Source organism: Athene cunicularia (genome assembly GCF_003259725.1).
Source record: "Athene cunicularia isolate RWA chromosome 1 unlocalized genomic scaffold, athCun1 chr1_part2, whole genome shotgun sequence".
Taxonomy (NCBI): Eukaryota; Metazoa; Chordata; class Aves; order Strigiformes; family Strigidae; genus Athene; species Athene cunicularia.
Window position 1 is genome coordinate 5,389,803 of NW_020799092.1, and position 23,445 is coordinate 5,413,247.

Genomic DNA, 23,445 nt, shown 5'->3' on the forward strand with positions numbered 1-23,445 from the left:
TCCCTAATTCTTTAACTTTGATTTTACTAGGTAAAGACATTAACACAGTGCAGATTCAGTAGATGGCAGGAACTCTTTCTGAAGCAGTGGTGCCTTCAAGGCATAGAAGTTGCTCTGCCAAAAACCCCGGATCACCTGAAAGCCCTGCTCCAGGTATCCGATAGCGAATGAGGCATGCTTTCCATTCCCAGAAAACTTAAGGTTTAACAGCCTCCCTCCTAGGTTCACTTAAACCCAAAGCTGCTGAAAAAGGAGACTGCCTTGGTGCTAGGAAAGACACTGGAGTTGGATCAAAAGAAACCACAGTTGTGACAACACTGCTTCCAGCAGCCACAGGACCTCATGAACCTCCATACAGACAGCCCACGAAGTCTGCAAAGTCCCTCTATGAACATGCTCCAGGAGAACTTGTCCATACTTGAACCTGCAGCACTAGAGGTAAAGCATTCAGTCCACCATCAGCCACAATCCCTCCCCCCCTTGGGATACCATGTCCTCAAACATCTTAATCTGCATACCTATGAAATCAGGTATGAGAACTGGATGGCTTTCTTGTCTCTTGCAGATCAACTGCAAGACAACATTTGTGGGCAGGACCCTTCTTAGTAGAACAGAGAGGCTCCAGATCAGAACTGTACCTTGACATCCATAGATTTCAGGCAGTCTATAAGCAGCTGAACAAAAGGGTCTAACATTTCCAAAGCATGCTCCTCAGAAGAATTTACTTTGGACCTCTTCAGGCTCATGTGCAGCAGCTGACATAGAAATCACAGGACATTCATCTCAAAGTCAGGCTGGGACTCAAATAAATCAAGTAAGGTCCTACACATTGTTTCAGGTTATAGCAGAATTTATGCCATACCCCATTCAAACACCTGCAACAGGCTGAGCACTTTTTATAGCTCTCTAAGAGGCACCACTGGAGTTACCACATGCAAAATAAAGTTAAGGCTAGTGGCTGTGTCATTAACACAATATATCCAGAACACCTTCCTCTGAACACTCTTAGCAAAAACTTTTATTACAAAAGCTTTGTATCTGAGGAGATCCTTACCCGAAGTCCTGAATCAACCAAGATACACATGTTAGTTCTGCTGCTGACACGTGCTTTCTGCCCTCCTCTCATCGGAGTGGGTTGGAGCAGCAGGCAGCTCTCTGGTTGCAGCCGAGGATCTGGAGGAGGGTCAACTTTTTTTCTGAAAAGCAGCATGGCAAAGTATAATATTCATATTTCAGCTCCCTCCACAACAAGCTTTTTGTTGGGAGCAAAGAGAGCTGGACTGTGCTCAGCTGCTACCCACACAACAAGCAAAAGCAGGTCACAGCCAGAACACAATGAAATAAAACAAACTTGAGAGCAGTCTGACAGATGGGACTCTCAGACTGGAGAACCCTGTCACTATTATGAAGATAACAAATTCACACTGATTTGCAGAACATCCCCACTTTTTTCTTCTGGTGGACAGAACAACTTTGGTAGTTCCTTAAAGCAAATAGTACCTCCTGACACTGCATTTTATTTACTGATACTTCAATTTCTGATGGCTTACAAAAATTGCCCCAAGTAGTCTGCAAACAGCTATCAGATGCTAGAGGAAGCCAGTCTACGTAACAGGAAATGCAAGATGCCCAGATGCTGCTCTGAGAAGGGACACCACCAGACAGAGAAGAAATCTGATGGTTCTCCCTCACTTCTGCACCAGCACTGAAGCGATAAAGTGACAGCCCACAGATCCTATTACTCCTGACCCCATGAAAATGTCCAGAACCTCAAACACCTCTTATATGGCATTTTGTAGCTCACTTCTAAACACAGCCCCTCAGCCCTTCATCCAAACACCCAATTGCATACACCAGCTTACCAGATAGTGAAAAAACCTTGCTGAAGACTCTGAGTACTCACAAGAGTAGTCTCATGAGTTCAGCAAGTGCTCACTCCCATTTTGAAGCTTTCACCTTCACTTCTGACTGCCCAAATAGTTGACTTACATTGAAAACAAGAGGCAAATAAATGCAAGGAAACTCTCATAAATTTGACTGGTTGGACTTGAGAGCTGCCATTTCTGCAAGCAAACCTCCCAACCCATAACAGACCATCTGGGTAACATCCTGGAACTCACTTGGCCTTCTCAGTGAGCAGAGGCAAGTTTTCACTGATGAGACCATGACTGAGGAGGAGGAGAGATTCTGCGTTCATGTCTGAATTGAAGATCAGCCCTGCCACGATGTGACGAAGTGCCTCATGCACCTTCCGGACTATCTTCAAGCTTGTGGTGCTCTCCAGAATCTACAAAGGCACAACCATGGAAGTCAGGAGAGCAACATGAGGGCAATGATCTGCTATCTGCATTCAGAAATCATGGGAAAAGACAGAGCAATTCCTCCCTCACCACATGCTGCTGGAAGTCCCCAGATCTATACATGAACAGCATCCCATCACCTCAGCTCTGCCCCAACATCCCTCCCTTTCTCTCCAGCCTCTTTTCAGTCTCCAGACAGTTCACTTATTGCCACCATTCCAGAGCTCATGAGCTAACCAGGGCTCCACTTCTGTGTGAGCCTGCACTCTACTCAAAACACTGCATCTCTGAAAAGTCAATTATTGCACATGGACAGACCCTGAATACATTTTGGAGGCATTTCCTTCACACACAAGAGATCAAATCACTGAGGAGTCTTGCAGGACTTCAGAGCTCCAGAGGAAACAAGATTTGGCAGAGGGAGAGGGCATGGAGAATTCATAGTGGGATGTTTCCTCTCCAGCAGACTGGAAGCTTCCCAGAATACCATTCCTTGCCCTGGACATCAATAGTAAATTCTCATTTTATGAGCTGGGTGCATACTGCTTTCCAAAAGAAAAATGGGAAGCCAAAGCAGGAATTTTATAGGTTATTTCACAGTAGCCACCCAGAGGCTCTAGAGTTTCTTTGAGACCATACAGAATTGAGAGTTAAGACAGACTCTGGCTGATTTTTCTTACCTCTTTCAGTGGCAGAATAAGTTTGGTCACCTGACCCTTTCCTATGAACTTTCCAAGAATTTCATAGGAATCGTAACTCTTGTTCTTGCGTGCTTCCATGACTTTGGAGACAATTCCCTTCACTTCCTTCTCTTCAGCTACATTCCCAAACAACTCTTGGTTGAAAATCTTTGGAAATCAGGCAAGAGAAGTGAATGAGAGGAGCAGAAAAGCAGAGGCAGATTCCTTCAGTAGCAGAACACTGTTCTTCCCCACTCAGAAAAAGTAATTCTCCAGGTTTCCCACAAATTATGTCTACATTTACTTTGTCATCATAAAACACCTAGTTTGAGCACACCAGGTGAGGACACTGTTCTCACACCATACAAGGAGTGAGACTACAGTCAGACCAAGACATCTAAATACACACCATCTGGGTGGCCAGCTGAACTCCTGGGCTCTGTGGACTGCACTGACAGATGTCTGTTGACTTGATCAGACATTTAGAGTACAGTTAGGTATCTTAATCTTGAAAACATTCCCTTTCAGGATGCAGGGCTCAGGATACAGCCCCAGAGATAGTCTGCTACTCTTCAAGGGGTCTGCTATGTCTTAGTAGAAAACAGTCTCCCTCCTTTGCAGAACATACACAATCAGCCCTGATCTCCACCAAGTCCAAGACAATCTACACAAAACCTTCTCCTCCCAGAACCTGCCCTAGGCATTTCATGATGCTTGTTCCTTCAGTCTTGAATAGCTTTTACCTCAATCAGGATATCTAAGCAGGGGTCCAAATCACCAGCACTGAGCCTGGTAGTAAGGCCCTTCAGTATCAGGTTCACAGTGAAAGTCAGCACATGGAGCTAGAGAAAGAGAGAACAGATCATGTTTCCAAACCCCTGTATAGAACTTTTTAGTAATACTGGATGGAGAGACTCCCATAGCAGAGACATCACAACTCACACACCGTACTTGAGCTCTCATTATAGGAAAATTTTAAAAAAATTAAAAGGACAAGAATCCTTGTACCAGCAGCAGGAAGAGGATCCCTGTCCCTCCACATACTGGCAGGAGGGCTGGAATCTCCACTTTCCCCAGTGCTCTTACTGATATTTCTAGGCTGTGCTAATTGGTGCTTTCACTGTTATAGCAACTAGAAGCTCATGCTATCCCACTGTGGTAATTCACGTAGAAAATTATTCTTAAACCCAACCACCATGGAAAGAGGACAGATGAATTAATAGTCAGAGCCTTGGCTCCGGACCTAGGAAGCAAGACTTCAGTTAGCATCACCACATACTATCTGTGCAGTCTGTGGCAACTCACATCAGATGATGCTTGGCCCTAATGACCTTACTGGAAAGATCACCACTAATCTCATTGGAACCAGAAATTCATCCTTCACATCCATACCTCATCTCTTCACTGGGAGGATGGAGATCCTCTCTTGTTTGCTGCTTAGACTCTAAGTTCTTTGGGTACAGACCCTCACTTGATACAATAAAGACTGATGTTGGCACTAGCAATAGTATCCAGCTGTATTATACCAAGCTATTCTACCAGTGCAAAACAATTTCAGTAGCGACTTCCCTTCAAATTCTCCTCCTAACACATGAAAAAAAAAAAAACCTACAGAGAGCAGAAGAGGAAGAATTTCAGTATTACCTGGTACCCATGGACAAGAGTGGACTGCATCTCTTTTAAGATGTACAGAAGGTACTGCACTCCCAACACTTCCATGATTTTAATGAGGGTGTTACGGGCAATGTCCCGGATTTCCTGAAATCTGTTCCTCAGAAATGTGCAAACTTTCAGCAGGATGCTGAAAACAGAGATAGACAACTTAGTTCATCCCCAAACAGAGCAGAACTAATTATACTGCAGGCTAAGGAGTCTGCTTTTCAGGGCTGTTTTACAACCAGAGCTACACTCACGACCAGCCTCACAGAAAGTCATACACATAGAGACATACACACACCTCCCATCCTTCAAGATATTTCACTGATTGTCTTTTCTTCCTGTACATTATTCCTCCCCCTGGCTCCGCCCCCCATATCTCTGCACCTTGCTTCACAGCTCTGCTCTTATTTAAGGATTTACCAAATTCCTTTCAAACTTAGCTTTACAGAAGTCAAAAGTTGACAAGAGGGGAATGTCACTAGGAAAATGAGTTTCCAAAAAAAGTATTTAAGGACTATTAAGATGCCCCTCTTGGATTTAGCCTTGTACATAACCATAACTTGAGAAAGGTACCTGCACTCATTCCCAGCACAATGAACAACATTTAAGGAGTTCCGATGCAATTTACCTTGGCAGGTTGGCTTCCATCACTTCTTGGGGAAGACATTGCATCATCCTGACCATCGCAAAAGCTAATGGAACACGAACTACCTCATCATCATTCACAACATTGGATTTCACAAGTTTGTGTTCTTCATCTCTTTTAACCTTTTTAATAGAGCAAGACACAATACACTTTTAATATACATAAACAAATCCTGCTTTTTCTCAACAAACCCTAAGAAGAAGCTACAAGGCAAGTTGCTATCCTCTGCTGACTACAGGAAAAACCCAGACTGATAAAGGACGAGATAAATCCTTGTGTTTTCAGTACAGAATGGAAGTTGGGTGCCAGCTAGTGGCTGACAACTTTTCAACAGGCTGTACAAAGTGAATCAAGCCATGTTTCAGCAAGGAACTAGACACCACTCCCACACTGACCAGAGGGTCTGTCAGTAATCTCCATGACACAGCAATGGGGATGAAGCCCCTTTTGTGCTTTCAGGTAGTCTCTCTCCAGTTGCTTCTTTTTTTTTTTTTTTTGTGCTGCATTTCCACTGGCTCTAAAGTAGCACCCCAACTTTTACAGTAGCAGAAAAGGCCTGCAAAATGCCCTTCCAACATAAACTCCTCACCTTTGCAACAATACACCTGTGCAATTTAGGCAAGATGTTGACTGTAACCGTATCCTGAATGTGTTTGATGAGACACTCCAGCTCCTCTTTATTTCGGGGTAAGAAACAAACAGGTTTGGTCACTTGATCAGCATCTTCAGATGTCTCATCTGCTTGCTGAGGTTCTGCTGGCTCCTCAGGGAGATTCTTCCCTTTCTTTTCCTCCACAACCTCCTCTTTTCCTTCACTCTGCTCCAGCTCCATGGCTTCTTCAGCCTCCACCACTGGCTCAAGGTCCATGGCAGCAGCTTCTGTCAAATAATTGTCAAAAGCACAGGTAAATATAGGAGGCCAAATATATTGAGCCCTCAAGAGACTCTTGTGATGGCTCTGTTCTTGACAACACTCCTACCTATCATCAGCTACAGCAAACAATCAGTAATCATCAGAATTGTTTTACCAGGTCAAGAAGCTCTGGCATGCACATTTCTGATAATCACTCCACAGGGCTAGGCTTAAAGCGAAGACTAGGTTACTCTTTGGCTGAACCCCATAGACAGCTTAGAAAGGTCAATGTGCTTGAATCTTAGAGAACTGTCATTCACTTACATTTGAGAATTTCACAAGGCAGGAGGTACTGACAGGCACAGATGTGAGATACCCTCGTTTTTTCTCAGAATATCCCAAAGGCCACAACATAGGTAACCACAATGGTGAAGAAGCCAAAGATATCACTCCTTCCCATGAAATGGCAGGGGAAGCAAGGCAAGGACATACAGCCCTATTCTCAGGCTGCAGATAACTATGAGAGCAGTCAACATCAAGGACAAAAAACTCAGATGTGTCAGCAGCCACATGGGTGGATGCAGACCTTGAAGAAAACCCCAGATTTGCATAAATTCAGGCCTGGCTGTTTTGGCTTATGGAGACTTAATGTGAAGATGGTTCCCCTCACCTCTCCTCACTTTGTCAACATGCAGGAGGACAGACTGCATTGCTCCTGAGGAAGGCAAATCAAAACTAGCTTCCAGCGTACACATTTTAAAAAGCTGGGGGTAGCTGACCTCAAGAGTAAAACACAAAATTTTGATTAGCTGCTCTTGGAGCAGTTAGAGAAAGCTTTTCTACAATCAGGAGCAGAAAGCTTACCTTGGTTGTCAATGGTCAAAAGCTGCTTTTCAAGTGTTTCATGGTCAAAGTGAAAAGCTTCCAGCACTGTCTCTAACAAGCTGCGGAAGGAAAACACAAAGAGAGATCAGACCTCCACACAAAAAGGAGAGGCTTCATAGATGAACACAACATAAAATCTTCAAAGTACTTGTTGGAAAACTTCAGACTCAGCAATGCTGCAGCATAAGGAGGTTTATCCTGAAATAACAACCCAGTAAATAATCTTTTCAGCTAGATGCATTGTGTGACCTAGCTCACTGTAAAGTCTTGCAGACAGTGGTACTGGAGCAATGGAGGTGACCCAGGAACAGGGACAGCCTGACAGATAGAAGCTGGTAATGCCAGCATGCACTCAGTAAGACACAGCATGAGAAAGTAATGACAATCCTTCAGTAGTTGTAAGCTGCAAGGCCATACCCACTTTCACTTGCATAAGCCGACCTCAAAGTTGTCAGTCTCTCATTCCAGGGGAGGGGCTAAAATCCATGTGATGCTCCTTAAGACACTGAATTTTGCCTTTGGTGAAATCTAAAGCAGCACCACTCTTAGTACCTACCTGACTCCCAGCTTCGGACTGATCTGTCCTGTTTGGAGGACATGGATGAAATGCTTTAAGTGGTACAAGTAAGATGACCAAGAGAGATGTCGGCAGACAGCTCCAACAACTTCAACTGAGGCTGTTACCATATTTTCATGCTGCCCAAAAGATAGAAATTCAGTTGCTGTTAGTATTCATGATGAACATGTCTCTAAAACATACTTTATTCAGAGCAACAAGAGCCACAAGTAGTAATGTCTCTCTAGTGGAGATACTTGGTATTCAGCTTTTCTAGATCTCTTCCTGATCAACAGGTAAAAAAAACATCATAGCTATACAAGCAGATCTGCAGACCACCTCCTCCAAATATTTCTGCACATAAATTTAACTTGTCTCACATAACTGAATCTGTGGGCTCACCTGTGTTAAGAACTAAAAAAGAGTCATCTAACCATTGCACACTGCTGGGCTACACTGATCCACTAGAAATACACATCATTAACCCATTTCTGATGTGAAACAAAATGTGTTTGTTTCTTCACTAAGGTTTCTATCAACTCATTTTACCTCCCATTGGTTAAAGAGCGATTGCAGTCACTCTACTGATGGGCATAGTCTGTATGGATACAGGTGCTGAGTTCTGTGACCAAGCTGTAATTGTTTCAGCTTCAGAAGAATATTTCAGACAGTGAGCGAATTAGACATTAGTCTGACAAACAGCTCTGCTGTTCTCCCAGTAGTGGGCAGGGAACTACAGAAGTGTGAAACCTTGCTTTTCCAAGTCACAAGTAGAAAGTCTATCCACATTGACATTACACTTCATTTGTTTTCAATAAAATGTATGGAAAGTAACTGACAAAACATCACCCTTCAAACTTAAAATTATAAAGCTGCTAATGACTTGAGGTTTTCAGGCAATTTCTGCAGTTTCCCTGTAACTCTATAGAAAACAGTGTTTATTCCCACCTCAATTACTAGGCACAGCCTATGTTCCCCACCACACACATTCTGTTGCCAGACAGTAACTAATCTCACAGCTGAACAGTAAGAGAGCAGTCTGAAGGCGGAGGGGAAAAAAATAATAATCTGATTATAAAAAATGCAAACAAGTATAACCCCAAGACAAAAACCAAAGCAACAACAACAAAAAAAACCACCCCACCCTAACCCCCAAACAGTTAAGAGATCCACCTTCGAGAAACAGTACAGGTTTAGCAGATACAAGATTGGGCCCAAACTGCATCTGCACCTTCCAAATCATTTTTCTGCCACCAGAAGCAGCACAGCACTCTCGTCTGAAAGGGGAACACTCCACAAACGTATCAGCCTTTTCAAGTGGTTAGTCTTTTAAGTAAAATGGTATACAAGAAAGGTAAAAATATTCAAATGAATGCATTAATTTGAAAGCCTACCTTAAGCATTTTTTCATTAAAAATGGCAGTAGTAGCGTAAGGCATGATGTAGTTCTGCAGGGATTTAGAAGACAGCACAACCTTTTTTTCACCAAGATGCTTAGCCAGTTTCCTCAGAGCTCGTGCCCTTCTGTGGATCTGAGCCAAACATGAGACAATGAATGAGGTGGTGCTTGAGTCACAGCTAGCATGAGGGAGCATATACATTCAGCAGTTCTGAAAATGCCTCAATTTTAAGTAATAACATAAACATATTATGGTCATTTCCAAGGACAGACCATGTCCTTTTCCTTCAGTCTCTGGGCTTTCACTAGACTTTTGTCTCAAATATTCCAACTCAATGGGATATTTCACTGTGAATTTACAATCATAAGACTGTGTCATCTTCAGATATCAGACAAGGGAGGCAATGGATACAAGATAAGAAGGCCTGATAAAATTAGAAGGAAAAAAATTAAGACTCTACACATAACTAGATGTAGCAAAGGCTCTTTGATTGCATCTCTGAAAGCGGGAGAAACATTATATTTTCATACTGCAAGAAAAAACAGACCAGGCTTTTTGCAATATTTGTATTACACAGGTCTGTGAATGAAAAGGGGCTGCAGAGCCTCCAGACAGAGTAGAACAGAACAGGCTAGAAAAGACAAAAAGACCAGAGGGATCCTCAGGACACTGTTGCTGACTGTGGGCTGAGTCACAAACAGGTTGTAATATGGAGCTGCCTGCTCAAGATCATGAACAATTACTTAAAATGAAAGCAGTTCTTTCAGCTAAATTAGGAAGAGGTAAAAAACAGTGCTACGAAATCATAAAGCTAAGAAATTTCTAGATAGAAATAGGACTTTGACTCCCAATTGCCCATGTGACGATGCCCACATCCCTTTTTTTTAACAATATCTAATGACACAGGTTCAATTTCTCTGTGAAGACAGAACAAAAGCTTTGGAAAACGTTATCCGACAGCAAAATGCTTTTGCTTTTACATGCAGAGAGAGACACTAGGGAATGTCTGTCGCCTTTCACCTGCATGTGTTTCATATTCTCAAAGAAGTCCATGTCAGGATCGTGGCGGTTGGTCAACTGGACCAAATCCCGGAATTCAGAATTTGCTGGGAATGTTTGAATGAGGCAGGAAAGCAACGATGTGTAGTCCTGCTGGATGCTCTGCAAACAGGAAGCAGTAAATGTTAAGTAGCCCTTGAAAAGGTTGCTATACATTCCTCAGAACAGCAGTGCTGTCATTTACAAGTGTTTTGGGACAACAAGTCCTTTGGTAATACCAAACACACCTGTATTTTGGACAGCATACAAATTAAAGTCTCCCCTCCAAAGAATGAGCTACAGCTAAGAAAAGCTGAACAATGGCAAAGAAACAAGACAGCTGAGTTCTGCAAATTTTTAGATTTTTGTAAGACTTCAAATGAAGTGTAAGTTTACAGTGGGTATCTGCACTTCTTGTCCCAGCAAGGGACTCAGAGAACTCAGCCATAAAATGCCTCATATACCTCGGTGTCCTGAAGACAGCTGGAAATGTGTAATCATGATAGCATTGCCTTACCTCAGTTTTACTCTTCAGCCCTCTTCTCACAGACTCCAGGAGAGTCTGCTGAATTAGCTCCTTGTACTCATCTTCTGTGTGGTCGATCTCTGCCAGTCGGTGGATAAAACCGGTCAAGCAAAGGCTTGCGTTGTAACTAAGAGCCATATCCCCTAGCTGAGTGGATGAAGAAATTGTACCACATGAGTCTGGATATGACACCTTTTTCCCCAAAACTCCATTGGACAGAACAAGGCCTGTAGAGACCCAGTAACTCTTGAGACCCTTCCTGTAGAAGTTCCTAGTCTGAATTGATGCCCACCCTTCCAATCAGGAAAAATCTGTCTAGATTTACCAGCAGGCTCATATAACCAGAACATGCTGCAACAAAAAGAAAAGCAACCTTTCAAGACTCTAATATGCCCTTTATATAGCACAAAATGACTGAACAATTCCAGGGCTCACTGACAGGTGCACTGTGCTTGGGTGAGCCTTCTTGCTACATTGCATTTGGCCACCTGGACACACAGCTGAAAAGGCAAGTGGACAAAATGAAAACAAGTGTTTCTAAGAAGACTCTTACAAACTAATGTGCTAAATAAGCTCTCTGAATCTTTCACAGTGTTATTAATGGAAATAATTAGGAAGTCAGATTAATCATGAACACATGGTGCACAAAGCAAGAGAAGGAACATTCAGCCAACCTGGATGGTATAGAAGCAGTTGTGCATAACGGAGATGAGGAAGTTGACATCCACTGCCTGCATTTCCTTGATGTGGGCTGTGATTGACTGGAATGCCGACAGACGTACATCAAAGTCGATATCATCGAGATGTCGTTGATCAAAGGCATTCAGCTAAGTCAGAGCAACATAAAATTCATGAAAAATGCCAGAAACATGACAATACAATGTTGGGGGAAAAAGTGAGCAAAGAAACTGTGCATACCTTAACAACATCAGTAATATACTTCAATTCGCTGTCCAAATCAGATAAAGTCTAAAAAGGAACATAAAAGAAAATCATTTAACTGTTATAGTTATTAAAAAGTTGGAGAAGTCAAGACTTTACCACTTGAGACCAAAAAAAAAAAATCAAGCAACAGCATCAATCTTTCTCCTGTTAGAAGCTTAATAAGAGTTACTCTTCCATAAATTGGAAGATGTGTGTTTCTAAATATCTACACTGAATGCTTCCTGGGTTTTCCAGCTGAAAAAAAAGTTGAGTCACTTCAAAGAAATAACAAAACAGCCTGACTACTGTAAACCTGTGAGAGAACAATACAAATAAAAATCACCTTCAGGATGCCGAAATCTATTCTTATTTCATAAAGATGCAGGTTTTGTTACAGATGAAGTATGCTTTATTTGGCTTCTCTTAACACAAAAGAACCCTGGTGATGCTCACATCAGCCAGGCTTGTAAACCAAAATTCTACAAATCTTCATGCAGTATATTACGTTCTATCATATACAATTTCTGTTACTTTAAGTTAACAAACGATGTAGAATTAAAAATGTTTTTAAGCTCATGTACAACAAAGATAAATACTATTTATTTTGTTCTTGATCTCTTAAAACAAGTGAAAAAAGCACATAAAGACATGTAAAAACGCAATACCTGAAAGACCAAGCATAATTTATGTCGAGACAGTTTGTTCTGGATGACAGAAAAAAGCTTTGCCAGTGGTTTGAGAAAGCTCGTAGGATCTGAGCAATGCCTCAGCAAGTTCTGCACTGTCTCCAGAATGTCAATCTCTGTACCCTGAAAGAGACAGATAACTGTCAATAAATACTGAAACCTCAGAGGGTTATTTAATTTTCTTAGAAAATATTCCAAGACTTGATTTCAGGCTAATCATGAGAACTGGCATGTAATCAATATGACTTTTAACTGCATCTTAAACAAATATGGTTTTTTTTTATTAAAGTATATGTTTAATGGGTGGGAGAAGTAATTTCTACATACCTGCTCCATGTTACTCTGATGAAGGAAAGGAAGAAGAAGACTCACAAGCACTGAATTCTGACTCTTTTCTTGTATAAATTTGCTGATCCTGCACAGAGACAAGGTAATTTACTATTTTATATCAATGCAATCACCAGTACAGAGCAAAGAACAACTCAGCCAGTACTAGCGCCATATCACAGAGCTCTGTCAGCCCATCCAGGCTAATCGACTGTACCTACCAAAATCATGGTATCAGCCCAAGTTCCACGTGACTATACTACTACATTCAGTTCCACGTGACTATAGGCATTTCTGTACCCTTTCCTGCCCCCAAGAGGCATTGGTTTTGAGTACCAGCGACAGAAACATCTAGAATCAATTTTTGAAAACTTTTTGTCTCTGTCACCAGCAACTTGCAATCCAGGAGTTCACAAATGTACTAAGTTTAAATAGTTTTGAGACAATGTTTTTTAATTTGGAACCTATTACAAAAAGCCTCTTTCTTCCTCCCTCCTTCCAACTTTAACTGTTGTGAGCTCTAAAGAATCACTTACTTAGAAAGTATACTCAGCTCTTTGCTGACTTGAGCTCTGTATTTCTTCTTTTTCACCTTCTCCACATTCAACATTGTTTTGCTGAAGTACTGAAGTATGGCAGGAACATGAGGCAGAACCAAGCGGCAACCTAGGCTGAGGGTCTCTGTAAAGGATATAACAGTTAGCAACACCCAACTTTGTGCTGCAACCAACAGCAGGGAGATCCAACCCTACACAAATGAAGGGGGAAATGCAGACAAAGGAGGTTTCATCAGTGGAAGAAAAATGGGAGCTATGAACGTGCAGGGCAGCTGGCTGCTAGGAACATGCACCAGCACTTGCTGAGATCAAGTCTAATGTGCCTGAGCTGGGACTAAAGAAAGCACACACAATTCTCCTCACAGATATTACTAATAGCCCTGGTAAGTGTGGGCTTATCAAAAGGTACCAAGAACGCTCCTCAACGGTAGTAACCATCTCCTAAAATGGCTGGAGCATTTACAGATGTAGTTTTCTTTCTTCTATGACTAACCTCTTGTGCAAATCAAAGGTGCCATAACAAGGGAACAGCAGTAAGTGCTCTCCTTTCCATTACCTTTGAGTGTTACAGGTGAAAAATGGCTCCACAGCATCAAACACAGCACACCACCCTTCATGCCTTCTACCACTCAAAGCTAAAAGAAATCAATGGCAGGTCTTCATTGTCAGGGAGCACAGACTAAACATCAAAGTGATACATGACCATGTGCATATGGGGAGTAGGCTTTTATATAAAACCTGATGTTAGGCTCAGAGTCAAGTCAGCAATGCAATTTTTGAAGTTATCACATCAGCCAAAGCTTTACAGACAAATCAGGTCAACAAAGTATTTTTCTTCTTAATGAATTTCTCCATGCTTAGGACCCTGACATTCAAATGTGGATCTCACCAGTCATTAGACAAGCAGAACTTGACAGTTCTTGGTCATGCCCAAGACAAATGTGTACACTGACGTTTCCTTCTCCACTGGGAGGTCTCCTCCCCTGGTATTCTCAAGCCAGTGCAAGGACAACCTCCTCATAATCTAACACCTCTGTCCAAGGCACCCAATGCTTACACAGACATACCTTCTGTCACATCTCCAGTGACTACGACAACACAGTCAGTCACGCTCAAACTCGAAACCTGCCCCGTGGGTTTGAAATCTGGGCTGTTGAGAAGGCTATCAGCTATGTCCATCACAAGACTGGATGTGGCCTCAGATAGATTCTTGGCTGACAGCACAGCAAATACATTTGATAGTATATCACACTCTGGGTGATCTGGCTGCTGCTTGGCCAGCAAGGGGAAATACCTGAGAGAAAGATTATAAAAAAGGTTGGCTGAAAATTAAGTTCAGAATTTTATAATTCTTTTGTACAAAGAGTGTCACAAAAAGATAGTGATTGCTTTCTACTTCAAACAAGGAAAAAGTACCAAAAAAATTGCAGAACAGTGTAATGAAAAATAGAATGGAGGTTGAGAGGTCAACAAGTCCCTTTTCTTGCTTCAAGATAACATCCTCTAAACTTAATCCTTTCTCCATAGATGTGTGTCCAAGTCACCTGTTAGTCTGCTCCTAACCTAATGATCCAATACCATTTTTCACAGTAGTTTGTATGAAGATCTTCATGCCTACAAATGACAAATCTTAAAACAGATACCAGATACTTCAGCAAAGGAAAATCAGCGAGTCTGTGGAAGAGGCAAAAATCACTCAAGACAGCTGAGCTGGAACTTCTCAATGTCTGCATCAAAAAAAAGCTCTCTTACAACTTTCAGTATCAGAATCTCAGTTACAGATTCTCTACTAAACCTGCCCACATTCTTTCATAAAATAGAAAGAAATAGGGAATTAGAACACATGAATGAAATGATGCATTGCAAAACTGACTTTCCACTTCCCAAGATTAAGTGGTCACTGGTCAAGACACAGACATATAGTAAGAAGACAGCCCTCCTCTTCACCAGTCAACTAGGTTTGGACTAGGTATGTGCTTAGTTGTTAATACATGGGAAAAGCAGCCCACTAAAAAGAGAGAGTAATTGCATAAATTAAGAGCATCTGGACTGTTATCAAAAGAATAACAGTCTAATTGAAAAAAAAAGTATGGGTTTTGACACAATTATTCATAATGTGCTCTTTTTTCCTTTAATTTTGTGTACTCAAGATGTACTTACACTTCTTTGCAAAGAGAACACTTACCTGGGATTCTTACTCCAAGTGTGAATGAGTTTGAGGAGAAAAGTTGGAGAATACTGACTCTCTGAAGCCAATCTGCAGACCTAAAGGAGATAAAAAAATCAGACACTAATGCAACATGAGTAGATAAAGCCACTTAAAAACCTAATCTCTAATGAAAACCTCACTACAATCTATAGTTTACCTTTTCACGAAAGTAATATCATCCTTATTCCAGTTTCCTCAGTATTTGTGGAAACACTCTTAGATTATCTTACTCCTATTTATACATTATTCCAGCTACCATTTTTGCCCTCCCCTTGAAACTGGCTCCCTATGGATCCTCACATTTGCTGCAGACACCTAGCAACCTCTCCTGGACACAACCTATGAGATGTCAAGTGCAGCACCCAAGACTCACTCCTCTCACACCTCCTATGCCCTGGCCACAGCACCTGCCATTCCAGCATCTGCTCTATATCTCCATGGCCTCACTGCTATAAAACCAACCTCTCTGCTCAGGGAGAGGCTCAAGCATTGCACCCCAGGAATGGGATCTCCTAACAGAGTTCTGTGTCCAAAACAATCCCACGTGAGAATTGCCCAGCTTATGCCCCACACAGTAGCTGCCGCTCCTTCACGTGACAGAACACGGGCAGAAAGAGACCCAGTGCACAGGTCTGGCTCCCTCCTCTCTGCCACTCTGCAACTCAACAGGCTGCATGTAAGTCACACAGATGGGTTTCCACAGCAAGACCCCATCAGCAGGGCACTGTTAGTGAACACACAGGCAGGAGAAGCTCCAAAACATTCAGGGGCAACAGTCAGGATGGTGCATGTGGGGTTTGGACTAGCTCAGTCTGGGCTCAAGACCTGAGCACAACAGAAGACGTGGCATGTCTCATCATCATAGCAACGTTCTTAAAGCTTCTTCTGTCCCCAAATGCTGGTAATGTTATTGTTCTGCATAGAACAGCTTTTCTGTACAATGAAGAGTAAACCATTAACGCAATCCTGCAGGAATGCTGCTGTGCAGGCTAACGATATTGAGCCTCTGCAGCAAACTCCTGGGGTATGAAGAGCAACAAACTCCAGTTCCAAGTACAACAGGATTAAAATAATTTGCCCTCTCCACGAGATTTTATACACCTCATTCCCATAGGCTTAAAAAATGAAAGCACACAAGTTGAATGACTGTTCTGCCAAAACCACATCTTCATGGAGCTCACTGGTAGAGACACCCTCTAGAGGGAGCTTCTGGATCGTACTACCATCCAAGCTCCAAAATCTGTCTTCCTGACACCTCTAAGAGCAACAGGAATTCTAACTGTCAATAAATTTACACCTTGTTCAGATTTACTCAGCGTTTCCAAGAACAATGGTCCCCAAAAGCATTGCATGCTTTGCTGACTTAAAGCCCAAACCACATACTTGAACTGCTCCGGGACTGCAGTAAATGTTCACTGCCCTGCCCATGCCCTGGCCTCGAAAAGACTCCATCAACAAACCACCCACATACAACTCCCTGTTGCTCAGCCCAGTGAAATACAGAGCTATATGCACTGCCTGAAACTATGTTATCTGTTGTTTGTCCACATACAGGTACTACACATCACATACTGTTACTGGTAGAACGAAGAAACAGGGTAACAGTAAACAAACACAATGTCTAGAGAAGCACACTTACTCCTGCTGCTCTCTGACAGGCTCTCTGCTGCAAGGACACTGGACATGTGGATATGTTAAAAGCCTCAGTGGAAGAGCTCTACTGGAGTCAGACCATCTTGCTCAGTTACCCTTTGGGTGGAGGCAACTGCGTACAGAGCAGAGACAACCCAGCAGCTTGTACAGGCATTCCCTGATCATCTCAGAGCCCAGTGCACTAACACCGCCAGCACAATTTCGTTTAAAATACTGTGTATTCTCTCTTCCTCTCAACAGTGCATTTTCCCAACTCAGAGGTGATCTGAATTTCTCTGATGAAAGCCAGAACCCTACGCTTTGTTACAGTGGTCACACAGGACTCCCAGCAGGCAGGCTAAAGAGCACACAGCCCACTGACAGACTCTGCTGGGTCCTTCCTTTCCTGCCGCAGCATTTGTTTCTGCAGTTCCCTACCACAGTCCCAACAACCGTCACACAGAAAAGTAGCAAAGCCCACCTAGAAGTGACTATTATTATTTTGCTTCCCTGAAGCATCCAGGGAAGAAGTCTGCTTCTGTGGTTAAAGAACAAAGAAATGGCATCCATTTTATTCAGATTAATTAATTTGTACTTTAGCCTGTGACTTGATTATTCCAAGATTAATCAGACACGAGTCAAGAAACTGGCCTTGCACAGACACATCAGAATGGCAGAATCTGTCTGAGGCTGCACCCAATCTTGTGACGGACATAGCTGACACGGACCTCAGTGCAGCTGGAGTTCTCTGTGCGGAAGAACAAGGAATATTTACCTGAGGCCATACCACCGCATAGAAAATGGCATCAATCTCTTCCACACTAAAGCTGTAGGTCTCATAATCAGAAAAAAACTCTGCCACGAGCTTGAGTCCCAGACGTCTCAAATTCTTCAGTGGATTAATCAACCTAGGTTGGATCTGTAAAAATAAAACAAAAAAACCCACAACAGTAAGACTTTTGCAGAACAACTACTACTTGCTCTGAAATTAAATACAGCAATTCATTGACCACAGATACAACCTTTGCTGGAACCATCACAATGTTCTTCTGTTTCCCCCTGTAACTTGTTCACTGTAGCAATCTACCTATCATAGATGAGCTAATTTGTTTTAAGAGGTGCCTGTTCCTGCACTGAGTCAGTTACACAGGACTCCCACCAGCTCATGAAAATCCATGCTGACAGGTTTAAAGTAGCATCTGCCCTTTTTGGACTAAATGCAGAAAGCTAAACCACAGTTACAGTTTCAGCCCTGACACAATTCTGTTTTACACAGGAAAGGACCCAAACCAGCTCTCAAAAGCAAAATGGTGCTTTGCATACTGAGTTCTACTGGGAAGAAGAGAAATCAACAGACAAGAAGGGGGAGGAATAGAAAAGGCAAGAATGTGAATCACCTCCTCTAACAGTGTGGGGGGAATATAGCATTTACTTAAAGGAGGATGCTTCCTGTACCCACTCAGCAGTTATGTTCCACAGCCTTTCTTGGGGAACACATTTCAGTAAGAAAATCAGCCACACAGTTAATCATGAAGTTATTCATGCACTGCTGCATTCTGACTCTTCTCCCTGAGAAGAGTCTTGACTTGAGTAACCTAAATTATTTCCATGCTGTGCAATGCAGCTGACAGCACTAATATATGAGGTACTGAACTCCAGTCTCAGAAACAACAGAGCCATGTCAGAGCAAATAAAGGCTGCTGTCCAAGGCTGGAGCTATGTCCTGGGTTCCACAGGGTTTCCAACACATGTCATGATCCACCACACAGTATAAATACTCGTATCTCTTATTTTACAAAGCAGCTTTGGTGTCAAACCCTTACTGAAAGACATCACAATTTTTGTATTTGATGTATCTATGGACTTCTGAAGACACTAGCCTCCACCATGCAATGCGCTTCTATACTCCCTTTGCAGCCAAAGTCACAGGTAAAAACACAAAAAGGAGATGGTGGAAAAGGAACCAAACATGCTTTTGCCCAGGACCTCCCAAGCTGTGCTGAATGTGTACTAATGGTGTGCAATCAGCTTTCAGGCAGCAAATCAGCTGCTTGAAGGGCTAAAGAAAGCACAAACCGGGCTGCTACTGCTAATGGTGACCCCCAAGTGAAATAATCTTGGGTCTCCCACCGTTCAATCACCAAAAGATCAGTCCTCTGAGGTAAGTCTTTGAGAGGACAAAGAACCTCAATACTGAACACAATCAGTAGGAAATGGTGAATTAATAACTTGGATTAAAATGGTCAAAGGTGATGTTTAACTCTCCAGGCAGTATCAGTCTGCAATAAATTACTCTAAAAGTCCAAGAATGTCTTATAATCATTACCCAAGATAAACAGATTTCTCACACTCTTCCTTGAGCTTTTAACATCTCATGGCCTAATGAAGTGCTAAATTAAGTTCAAACAAATGACAGACTGTCACTCTGCACATTACACAATGACGACAATTACTGCAGTAACCCTAGCAAAATGCGACCATCCCAGCAACGAATGAAGTGGCTTTTAAAACTCCTTTCCCAGTGTAAAACATACAGGCACATGCAATCCATTGCTTAAGTCAGACTGTGGGAAGCTGCTGTCCTAAAATTTACTCATCCCCTTAAGAAATTAAGACAGTTACAAGGTTATCTACAGCCAGCAGGCCACTATGGGACCTTGGATGCTACCTGACTGCAAGGATGTTTGATGGACTGTTTTCAAGGCAAGTTCTAACCTCAAATACTCACTGATGAGCCTTGGCAAGAACACATGTGCATGGTACCAAAATATTTATTAATTACCTAACATCACTTGATCAGTCTATCATCACATAATTCCTTTTAACACTGCAGTGATGACGACAAGGACTGTGCAGTTTCCTTGTTTCACACCTAATATACCATCAGGTTCTGAACCAGTTCACACTTGAGCTTTCCTTTTCCTATTTGGATTGAAGCCTTGCAAAGGCATTGGTTTCAGAAAGACAGAAAAGCCTGGCTCAATGTCAGTTTCCAAACAGCTGGCAACAGAGTCCCTGAGCTAGCTGGGCTAGAGCTCATGGATCTCTGCACTGCTCTCCTGGGCACAGGGCAGCAGTAAGCCAAGATGTCCCATCTTTAGGTGCAGCCAATCTTTAACAGAATGTTTTCCTTACCTGACCCTTTTCTGCATGTACAGCCACTGCACAGCAAGGGAAAAAAAACATTCACAGTGCTCTTCAGATACCTGGCTGAGACCCAAATTGTGACACTGGATTAACATAACTACTGCTGCTAGAGCTGAACATGCTTCTCAAGTGCTGAAAGCATGGCTGGTAACCATGTTTTCCCTGTGTCCCAAGACAGAACACAATCACTGTAGATAATCACTGTGATCATCTACAACGCTGAGCTCCCCTGGGATCTAGTACTGCAACAACACACCTCAAAGATAAGTTTTGCTCTAAAGTCCTCAGGCAAGGAACTTTAATTCCTCTCCTTCCACTGCTCAAATGTTTTATCCTTGCAGCCAAGAAACCATCTTTAAGGCCAATTTCAACTTCCAGCCATAAGATCTTGTTATGTCGCTACAACAAATCATTTAGCTGTCCCTCAGGCCCATTTCTCCACAGAGCAGGCAGGTGGCAAGACACAGAGATCATCTCTAACTCTCTCTTCAGTAACTCAAAAATGCGGTCCAAAGCAGCTTTCTAAACACATTAATTCCGCCTGCATTTCCAGAGCACTTTCAGACAAATAACACTGCCCTCTATTCTGACATCTAATTGCCAAGCTTCACTCCATGCTGGCATTAAACTTATCTTTACCTGAACCAGTGAAGGTGTGTGTACATGTGCTAGCTAAGGAGAGGAGGGAAATAATTTAATTTACATGTTTGTACATAGTTTGCATGTATTGTACCTTCTCTCTTTGCTGGAGGATGCAGGATACCACAGCCGTCATGCAGAGCAGAATCTGTAGAATTTCAGGCAGATACCGATGGATCAAATGTCCCATGTTTTTCAACACAACTTCGAGACTGTTGAAGAGGCTATGCTGACGCCCAAGAGGCAGAACTTTAGCTAAATCTAGCTCTGACATACTTCGAAGCACTGCAGTCTGGCAAGGCCCTGCAATAGGCAAAGGGACAGAAATTTAGAGAAGCACCATGCAGATATTCAACACAAAAAATAATTTTCAATGAAAATAGTATAGTCTGGCCCTAAATTATTGATCATCACATTCAGCTTTTTAAATAATGACAGCTCTGAGTCTCCATCTCTCTGTGACACTCCGATATCTCCTACTGCTACAGCATCAGAGCACTTTACAACCTCCGTTTATTGCCATCATATGCAGGCTAGCCTATGAAGCCAGCGATTGCTCATTCCTGGCCTGCTACAGCTTACTTGGACAGCTGTAGAAAGTCATTCAGTTTTTCCTGAACTGTAAAACAAAGCAATAGTACTTTGTAAGGAAAAGCTCAGGGGAATCCCAGTCCTTATCAAAAATTTACTTTCATGCTTTTGTCCTTCCAAGGCACTGTCAGAGACAAACTGAAGCACATAACTACTAAGTGTATTTATCCTCCCACATGTCTACAGGTCAGGAAGTACCATACCCCCATGTTCTACTGCCTGTACCTACCATTACTGAATTGCTTCACAGCTTCAAAGAGTAGATCCAAGAACATCCGTATCTCTTCTGGCAGCGAGCCGGCAAGAAATCGCAGAACGATTGACATGCGAGTGCCTGCTGAAGACCTGCCCTGTGTTTTGCTCCCTGTTTTGTTTCTCATTCTGCCATAGAGAATTCTTCAAGAGCCAAAAAGAGGTTGCATTAGCTTTCAGCAAGCCACCTGTTTCCTAGCCTCTTATTCTGCAAGAGCAACTCCATTTAAAAATATTCTCTAGTGAGAAAAAGCTGAGTGGAAGTGTCCCCTTCAGGGTCTCCACTGAATTACTACGTATTGCCCCAAAACATCCCAGCAAAAGATCAGCTTCTGCTACTACAATGGAAGCTTTGCTTCGTTATCTGCATGATAACCTGCATCACTGTATCTTAATAAAAATCAGCAGCAATCTCAGTGAACTGCAATGTTCTCACAGTTCTCTGTAAGCCTTAGCAGAAACAGTGTTTAACAAAATACTGTTTTTAAAGAACAGATTACATAAATGCATTAATAAGAAAACCATACAGAACCCCACAAACTAAGTTGTCAAACTATACCATTAACCATAAGTTTATCTTAATTGTTTAAAACGAGAAGCAGCAGCATTACATCTCGCAGCAGCATTACATCTCTGCTCATGGTACTTTGACATGAAACTTTTAAACTCACACTTCATGACACACCTCATAAGAACAGGGATGAGATCTGGTCGATGCTCCACTTTTACTACTGAGGTCTCCTCAGAAATACTGAAATGGACTATTTCTTCTTTAAAACTCTTATCTTCCAGTAGCCTTTGTAAGTTCTCTCTGAGAGTAATAAACAGGGCAGGTAGGGGTTTATAAAAATAAATGCACATGCATCTGTATCTAATTACCCATCTATCTAATCTACTGTGATAAGATATTAAAGTACTGTGTTCCCACACTTTTTTCTAAAAATATTTTAAACCATCAAATTCAAGCTAATTCTGTAGAAAAGTACCTCCTGAACACATTCTGAAGAGACTATTCAACCACAAACTACACTTCTATGCTGTCACTTTATCTGGGTGGTTATAAATCATGAGTACAAAAGAACTTTTTGAAAATGCTGCAACTACCGAGCACTATTCTGGGACAGAATGGAAGTGTTGTCATTTTCCTCTAAACAAAAGAAAGACACTGACCAACCTTGAGATCTTTTTTCCAGTTTTAGATAGGAAACATACAGCTGGCTAAAATTAAAATTTCACAGAATCACAGAATCATCTAGGTTGGAAAGGACCCTGGAGATCATCTAGTCCAACCATTCACCTAGCACTGACAGTTCCCAACTACACCAGATCCCTCAGCAATAGGTCAACCCAACTCTTCAACACCTCCGGGGATGGGGACTCCACCACTGCCCTGGGCAGCCCATTCCAACGGCCAACAACCCATACTGGAAAGAAATACTTCCTAACATCTAGTCTAAACTCTCCCTGGCGCAACTTGAGGCCATTCCCTCTTGTCCTGTTGCTTTCTACTAGGCTAAAGAGGCTCAAACCCAGCTCTCTGCAGCTTCCTTTCAGGTAGCTGTAGAGGGAGATGAGGTCTCCCCTCAGCTTCCTCTTCTCCAGACTAAACACCCCCAGTTCCCTCAGCCGCTCCTCCTACGACCTGTGCTCCAGACTCTGCACCAGCTCCGTTGCCCTTCTCTGGACATGCTCGAGTCATTCAATGTCATTTTTGTAATGAGGGGTCCAAAACCAAACACAGGAATCGAGGGGCAGCCTCACCAGTGCCGAGTACAGGGGTAAGATCCCTTCCCTGTCCCTGCTGGCCACGCTATTGCTGACACAAGCCAGGATGCCATTGGCCTTCTTGGCCCCCTGGGCACACTGCTGGCTCCTGTTCAGCCGGCTGTCAGTCAACACCCCCAGGTCCCTCTCTGACTGGCAGCTCTCCAGCCACTC

At 42.6% G+C, this 23,445-nt stretch overlaps 1 protein-coding gene across 1 annotated transcript in view; it reads right to left on the reverse strand.

Moving 5' to 3' along the window:
- Window positions 1-23,445, reverse strand: part of UTP20 (UTP20, small subunit processome component) — a 62,382-nt gene that overhangs the window by 12,858 nt on the left and 26,079 nt on the right. Inside the window, exons 26-49 of the mRNA XM_026863292.1 lie at window positions 22,193-22,318; window positions 21,485-21,651; window positions 20,759-20,967; window positions 17,654-17,797; window positions 15,223-15,302; window positions 14,105-14,331; window positions 13,017-13,161; window positions 12,481-12,568; window positions 12,133-12,276; window positions 11,462-11,512; window positions 11,218-11,370; window positions 10,535-10,690; window positions 10,000-10,140; window positions 8,974-9,111; window positions 7,580-7,719; window positions 7,003-7,082; window positions 5,875-6,164; window positions 5,268-5,407; window positions 4,625-4,781; window positions 3,724-3,822; window positions 2,981-3,148; window positions 2,121-2,287; window positions 1,055-1,196; window positions 639-755 (exon numbers count right to left, since the gene is read on the reverse strand). Of these exons, the coding sequence (XP_026719093.1) occupies window positions 639-755; window positions 1,055-1,196; window positions 2,121-2,287; window positions 2,981-3,148; window positions 3,724-3,822; window positions 4,625-4,781; window positions 5,268-5,407; window positions 5,875-6,164; window positions 7,003-7,082; window positions 7,580-7,719; window positions 8,974-9,111; window positions 10,000-10,140; window positions 10,535-10,690; window positions 11,218-11,370; window positions 11,462-11,512; window positions 12,133-12,276; window positions 12,481-12,568; window positions 13,017-13,161; window positions 14,105-14,331; window positions 15,223-15,302; window positions 17,654-17,797; window positions 20,759-20,967; window positions 21,485-21,651; window positions 22,193-22,318 (3,469 nt within the window). The remainder of the gene's footprint in view (window positions 1-638; window positions 756-1,054; window positions 1,197-2,120; window positions 2,288-2,980; window positions 3,149-3,723; window positions 3,823-4,624; window positions 4,782-5,267; window positions 5,408-5,874; window positions 6,165-7,002; window positions 7,083-7,579; window positions 7,720-8,973; window positions 9,112-9,999; window positions 10,141-10,534; window positions 10,691-11,217; window positions 11,371-11,461; window positions 11,513-12,132; window positions 12,277-12,480; window positions 12,569-13,016; window positions 13,162-14,104; window positions 14,332-15,222; window positions 15,303-17,653; window positions 17,798-20,758; window positions 20,968-21,484; window positions 21,652-22,192; window positions 22,319-23,445) is intronic.